Below are 6,206 nucleotides of genomic sequence, written 5' to 3'. Positions count from 1 at the left end.
GTAAGCATGATGTATAATTTTTTTGATTTTTTTTAAAATTTCTTTAGTTTTAATATTATAACCTTAAATTTTAAATCCTAAATTCTAAAAAAAAAATATACGTTATTCACATAAGTTGAGTATCATAAAGTAAGTAGGGCCTATATATATATATATATATCAACAATGTTACCTTACTTACTTTATAGTAACCGTTAAAATTAAAGATCAATATTCTTAAAATCAAACTGATGATTTTAAATTATCGAATCCCCCATATGGAACCCCTCCCCTGGTCCATATGCCTCCTCAATAATTCATGACAGCGTTTATTTATTCTCTCTTTCTAGAAGCATCTAATTTCAATCAGCTTCGCCCGCTAATTATCGTACATTTAATCTCTTTAAGTATGATAATTTAATTTTCAATAATGTATCGTACGATGTTTTTTTATTAGTGGGGTGCTAAATTTGAGATAGATTAATGTGCCCCAAAGACCGTTAACGATGCTAACTAAAAAAATCAGCTTCCAGCTGCAATCCATGTTGATTTATCATTTATTCAGGCGTTTTTTTTTTATCCAAATCTAACAGACGATGCAATGATTAAAGGACTTCCATAATTGATTAGTTTTCTTCTCCTTAAATTTTAAAAACGTGCAACACACCTTTCAAAATAAATATCTTATTATACGCACGATTTATATTTTAAAAAAATTTAAATCACACGTCACATCTTTTCTAAAATAAAATAATAATCTAATATCTATATTTATTTTATTCTTTTAACTTTTGCGTTTTAATAACTAATAACAAGATTTTTTTTTGAGATTCATATATTTTTTTTCTTTTTTAATTAAGAGATCTTTTTAATTAAAGTACTTATGAAATAATTAAAATTTTATTTTTTACCTTAATTTAATTCGATATGATTCAAATAAAATAAAATTTTACTTTGATTTGAGATTTTAATAGATAGAAGGGCATTTTGCAAAAGTATTGTGCCCTTTATAAAATATAAAACATATGGAGTTTGATTTGAAAATCGCCCATAGCCGTATTTTATCTGCCGACGGGCGCCGGTGAGTGAGGGAGAGAGAGTAGAGAGAGCAGAGAGTTGCGAGAGAGAGAGAGAGCGGTTGGTGAGCAGCTCGATGGCATCGGTGGAGGATGTGGTGGTAGGGAACAAGCAGGTGTTGCTGAAGCACTTCATCCCGGAAGGGGCGCCCAAGGAGACGGACATGGAGCTGGTGACGACGGGCACCATCCGGCTGCGGGTGCCGGAGGGCTCCAACGCCGTGCTCCTCAAGAACCTCTACCTGTCCTGCGACCCTTACATGCGGCCGCGCATGACCAAGCACGAGGATTCAAGCTACGTAGATGACTTCATCCCCGGCGCGGTATACAACGACGCGCCTCATGCCACTGACCCTAGATGATAATCATTCCATTTATTTAAAATTCTTCTAAAGAGGAGTTTTTGGAGATCTTGCAAAGTGTTTCTCTTTATTATTTATAAAGAGAAGGACGCCTGTAGGGAAAAAAAAACCGTAGAGATGGATGTTCCATGATTCTTATGGCTAGAGACACTTGATTCATGTGACAGGGATTTGTTACTTTAGCTTGAGGGGAAAGACTAAGGGAGAAAAAAAAATAGTATTTTAATAATTTTTAAAAGAGTATGTGCATGGAAGATTCTGGTGATTCATAGGGAATTAGTATCATACCTCAGCCTGCACAGATCTCAGGTACCTTGCCAAGAGAAAGAAGGTAATGAGTGGTGAGTTAAAAAGGGCCTTTTAGTTTTATGACTTTTAGAGAAACTGATATTCGTGGAGGACAAAGCTGTTGGATTCATAGCAAATAGTGTATGCTTTCAGCTTGCATAGAGTGTTGTCTTTGCTTTGGAAAGTTTGAAATTTTGGATTGTTAATGGTGGAATAAAATAGCAGTAAGTAGGATGAGGGTTTGCTAGATCTTGAAAATTTGGTGATTCAACAGGCCTGATGCTCCTATTATGGAATTGAGTACGAAATGAACTGAGAAGGATAACATACCGCAAAGAGAATGAGGGATGGTTTCGATTGCCTACTGAATGTGGCCTAAATTTTGAAATTTTCTCTCACAAGGATACCAGTGTTTATTTTGAGTTTTACACCTTTGATGGCCATTTAATTTGGCTTGTTTGATGTCCTGGACTGACTGATCCTTTTGTGCTTTTACTAAGAATTTGCAGACATATTCTTTATAGTCAGAGTTTACTGAGAGTATGTATCTGTCATAGTCAATATTAGTCCCCTGATCTCTTTGCTAAAATTAACTTTATATGAAAAAGAATTCAAAGAAATAATGAAGCCTTGGATAGCTAGATCCAGTCAAATCTATGTGAATTTAGCTGTACAGATTTAATTTTTCAAGGTTTGACAGTAGTTTGTGTAAAGAAGTGAAACTTGATGAGGCAAACATTCCAGGTTTTCTCTATTTGGAACAGTTATGCAACTAATGTCCTAAATCTACTTGTTGTCTCTGTTCAGTAAGACCAAAAATAAATAAATTACATGTTCTTCCGGTTTCAAGATCATGGGTTGATAATGTCTTACTAGTGCTGCTCTAACTTAATGGTAAATCATTTGCTTTATGGACTTGTTAAAATTTGAAGGCAAAAAGTAAGGTATGGATTGAAGGTAATCATAGGCTTTCATTTCAGAAGCATCAGCTTATCAACATTCTAAGTCATATTTCAAGCGTAACGGTATGCATAAATGATATAGTCATACAAAACACTGATTCAATTTTAAAAAGTGTTTCTGTATCTTAGAAGTTTCCCTTGAACAATGCAATGGTGATAATGTAAAAGCCGTTATACATGTTGGCATGGGTTGCTAACTACAACTAAAATCCATTTGAATACTAGAAGATATAGTTCATAAAGGACAGGAGCAGCAGTTAGACAAATATAGTTCATACTAAATTTTCCATCATTGCTTGTATTCATTATACTCCAGTCAATGCATATCCCTCTTCCCCACATTTGTTTATCTTGATGTCATTTTTGTTCTTGTACAGCCAATAACTGGTTTCGGTGTTGGAAAAGTTGTGGACTCCAGCTACTCTGATTTTAGAACTGGTGACTATGTGTGGGGCCAAATTGGTTGGGAAGAGTATAGCCTCATCACAAAGCCACAAGGACTTTTCAAAATTCATCACACTGAAATTCCACTTTCTTACTATATTGGTATTCTTGGTGAGTGTTGTTTTCTGCATAATTTTAATGAATATCGTGCATTCTGTCCTTTCTAATATGATAGCTGCACATTAATCTGTCTACAACATGATAATTTAGTAGCTGTCATATTGAGACAAAAAATTTGTCGATTACTTTCTAGTTCAATCAAAGTGATACTAGTCGACCAAATATTCACTAACATTAATGTTTCCTTTTAGTGGCTGTACTGCTTTTTAGATTGATTTTTCACTAAACATAGAATGGACAAACCATATGAAGTGATAGAGAACAGTTGCAGTATTCATTCTTGTGCCTCAATTTCAAGATTGGGCTAAAGTGCAGAACATTATTTTTTCCTTCTTTCGGTAGGACCTTACTTTTCTTTTCCATAAAGTAGCAACTTTGCAGAGATAAAGCACGCCCATTATCTTTTTCAAATTTCATAAAGCAGCAAGTTTACTAATATTAATCATATCTGTTATCTTTTATGTGACATTAATCACATCCATGAAGACCATGTTAGTCCTATGCTAGAAGTTTTAGTTGACAAACTTAAAAGTCACTTCTTAGTTTGTTGTTATGCAGATACTTAGTCAACAGATTCATACTCTAATAATAATTGGTGCATATACTTTGTTTTGGGCAACAAATTCAACTCTAATTTTAATTTTGTAGTATGAGTTTACTAAAAGGCAAACAACCATGTCACTTCAAGACGAACTGCTATTTTCTGAGTTGAGATGAGCTATCATTTTTCTCACTCTTATAACAGTTCTACTGTTGTAATCTGTAGGTATGGTAGGTCTTACAGCTTATGTTGGATTTTATGACATTTGCTCTCCAAAGAAGGGGGAGCGTGTTTTTGTATCTGCAGCAGCAGGTGCTGTTGGCCAAATTGTGGGACAATTTGCCAAACAATTTGGCTGTTATGTTGTCGGAAGTGCTGGTTCTGACGAAAAGGTTTGACAAGCTTTGAATTGTTGTTTACTTCCACAAGTAAATTAGTTTGTGGCATGCTTACTTAAAGCATCTATTAAAAACTAAATGCATATTAGGATCAAAATACTGCATCGAGTCAGATTAGGTAGGCTATTACAAATCACTTTTCTACAATAAAAACTGAATGCAAAGTCAAAGGCCTTATGTTTACATGGATAGATGTATGAAGTATTCATATATATTTGATTATTGTTTTAGAGAATTTCAGTCTTTTACTTCCTGGTATCCAACATTTAATACATTGACATTTGCCAAAATGGAAAAGACTTTGACATATTATTGTAAACTTACAAAGACACATCAACTTATATTATCTGTAAATTGTTTAATATTCCTTTTCTTATTGTTCATTAGGTAAATCTTTTGAAGACTAAGTTTGGCTTCGACGAGGCTTTTAACTATAAGAAGGAACCTGATCTGACTAAAGCTTTGAAGAGGTTTTTCACTTGTCTGAATATGATTTATTGTTTTGAATGTCATGCAGCTGTTTTGCATAATGCATGCTCTGTTTTAAGTGACACTGCCTCCTGAGACCATTTAAAAGGTATGCGAGAATGGAAACTAATATTCTGTTTCTTGATGCTTCTGAGCCTAACAGAGTGTTTATATGAAAAGTAGGACAACATAAGAGCCTTCTATGATTAGCCACAAAATTGATTCTTTCTGGACTAAGCATTTTATTCAAAGAATCATGTTTGTTAGATTTATATGTCATACAAAATGGATGAATTTAGCTTTAAAATAGAATGCTGTTTGAGCAATGTACTCTCAGTCAGAATCTACAGTGGGTCTGCATCATCTTGTAAAGGGTTGTCTTTGACCCAACAAATGGCTGCTTCATTGCATTATCCGCAAATGAGATTCGGTTCACAACTAGTCTCTTTTCTATGCAAGGGTAAGGTTAGGTACATTGAACTTTCCTAGATCCAACATTAGGTGGAGTTTGTTGCATTTGGAAAATCTTCCTAGTCTATAAAATGAGGATGGGCTACCAAAAGTATTTCATAGAACTCCTTTTGCAGTAACTTATGGTTCAAGCTTACGAGGTTTGGTTATTGGCACAACACAAACTTGTAAAAATACACTAGATTTTCAATTATACATTTCAGTTAATTTTTCATCTTTGCGCTAAAAGAGCTCTCTAATTTGTATGTTGTTAATATTCTCTATTTTGCAGGTACTTCCCTGAAGGCATTGATATCTACTTTGAGAATGTAGGTGGTTCAATGCTTGAAGCTGTTCTTCAAAACATGAGAATCAAAGGTCGAATTGCGGCTTGTGGGATGATTTCTCAGTACAACCTTGAAAAACCTGAAGGGGTGCACAACTTGTTTCTCATTGTTAGCAAGCGCATCCGGCTCGAAGGGTTCGTGATATTTGATCACTTTGGCAGCTATCCAGAGTTTGAAGAGAAGGTGGTGCAATTGATAAAGGAAGAGAAAATTAAGTATTTGGAAGACATAGTTGAAGGCCTTGAGAATGCCCCTGCAGCACTTATAGGTCTCTTCGAAGGTCGAAATGTCGGAAAACAGGTGGTTGTAGTCTCCCGCGAGTGACCCGATTGTGAAAATTCGCATTGAGCCAATAAATCAAGGATTGTAGAACGGCAACAAGTTTGTGATTGTTATTAGTATATTTAAACCTTGTTCCTGTGTGAAACTTTAATGGAAGAGAGGATATTCTCTTCCTATATGACTTGTGCATCTTTAGTTGCGGTTTGTGGATCTTGTGGCAAATAATAAATAAAATTTGCAACTTCGTTTTGTTATTTTTGTATCTAATTGCTTTGGTAATAGTTTTTAATGGATATCAAATTAGCTAAGTAGATTTATCATGCTGAAGTTTAGATTGAAGCAAGTCATTTTTTTTTCTGATTGTTTTTTCTCTCCTAAGAAAATCTACCTACAGGGTAAATAATAAGTGATGCGGTGATAAGGGGGAGGTCCCATCCCGTCGCCATGGTGGAGGTCAGTGCCATAGTGGAGGTTAGAGTCAAGGTGATG

General features: G+C 34.8%; 1 protein-coding gene across 1 annotated transcript; it reads left to right on the top strand.

Annotated features, from left to right (window-relative positions):
- Window positions 1–1,007: 1,007 nt before the first annotated feature.
- LOC122002357 (2-alkenal reductase (NADP(+)-dependent)-like) lies at window positions 1,008–5,975 on the top strand. Its single transcript, XM_042557499.1, has 5 exons — window positions 1,008–1,378; window positions 3,045–3,222; window positions 3,998–4,164; window positions 4,558–4,640; window positions 5,381–5,975. The coding sequence occupies exons 1-5, from the start codon at window positions 1,133–1,135 to the stop codon at window positions 5,757–5,759; spliced, it is 1,053 nt and encodes a 350-aa protein (XP_042413433.1). The 5' UTR covers window positions 1,008–1,132; the 3' UTR covers window positions 5,760–5,975.
- Window positions 5,976–6,206: the final 231 nt, after the last annotated feature.

The sequence above is a fragment of the Zingiber officinale genome, chromosome 7A, assembly GCF_018446385.1.
Source record: "Zingiber officinale cultivar Zhangliang chromosome 7A, Zo_v1.1, whole genome shotgun sequence".
Taxonomy (NCBI): Eukaryota; Viridiplantae; Streptophyta; class Magnoliopsida; order Zingiberales; family Zingiberaceae; genus Zingiber; species Zingiber officinale.
The sequence above is the reverse complement of the archived record's forward strand: the minus strand, read 5'-3'. Positions and strand labels throughout refer to the sequence as shown.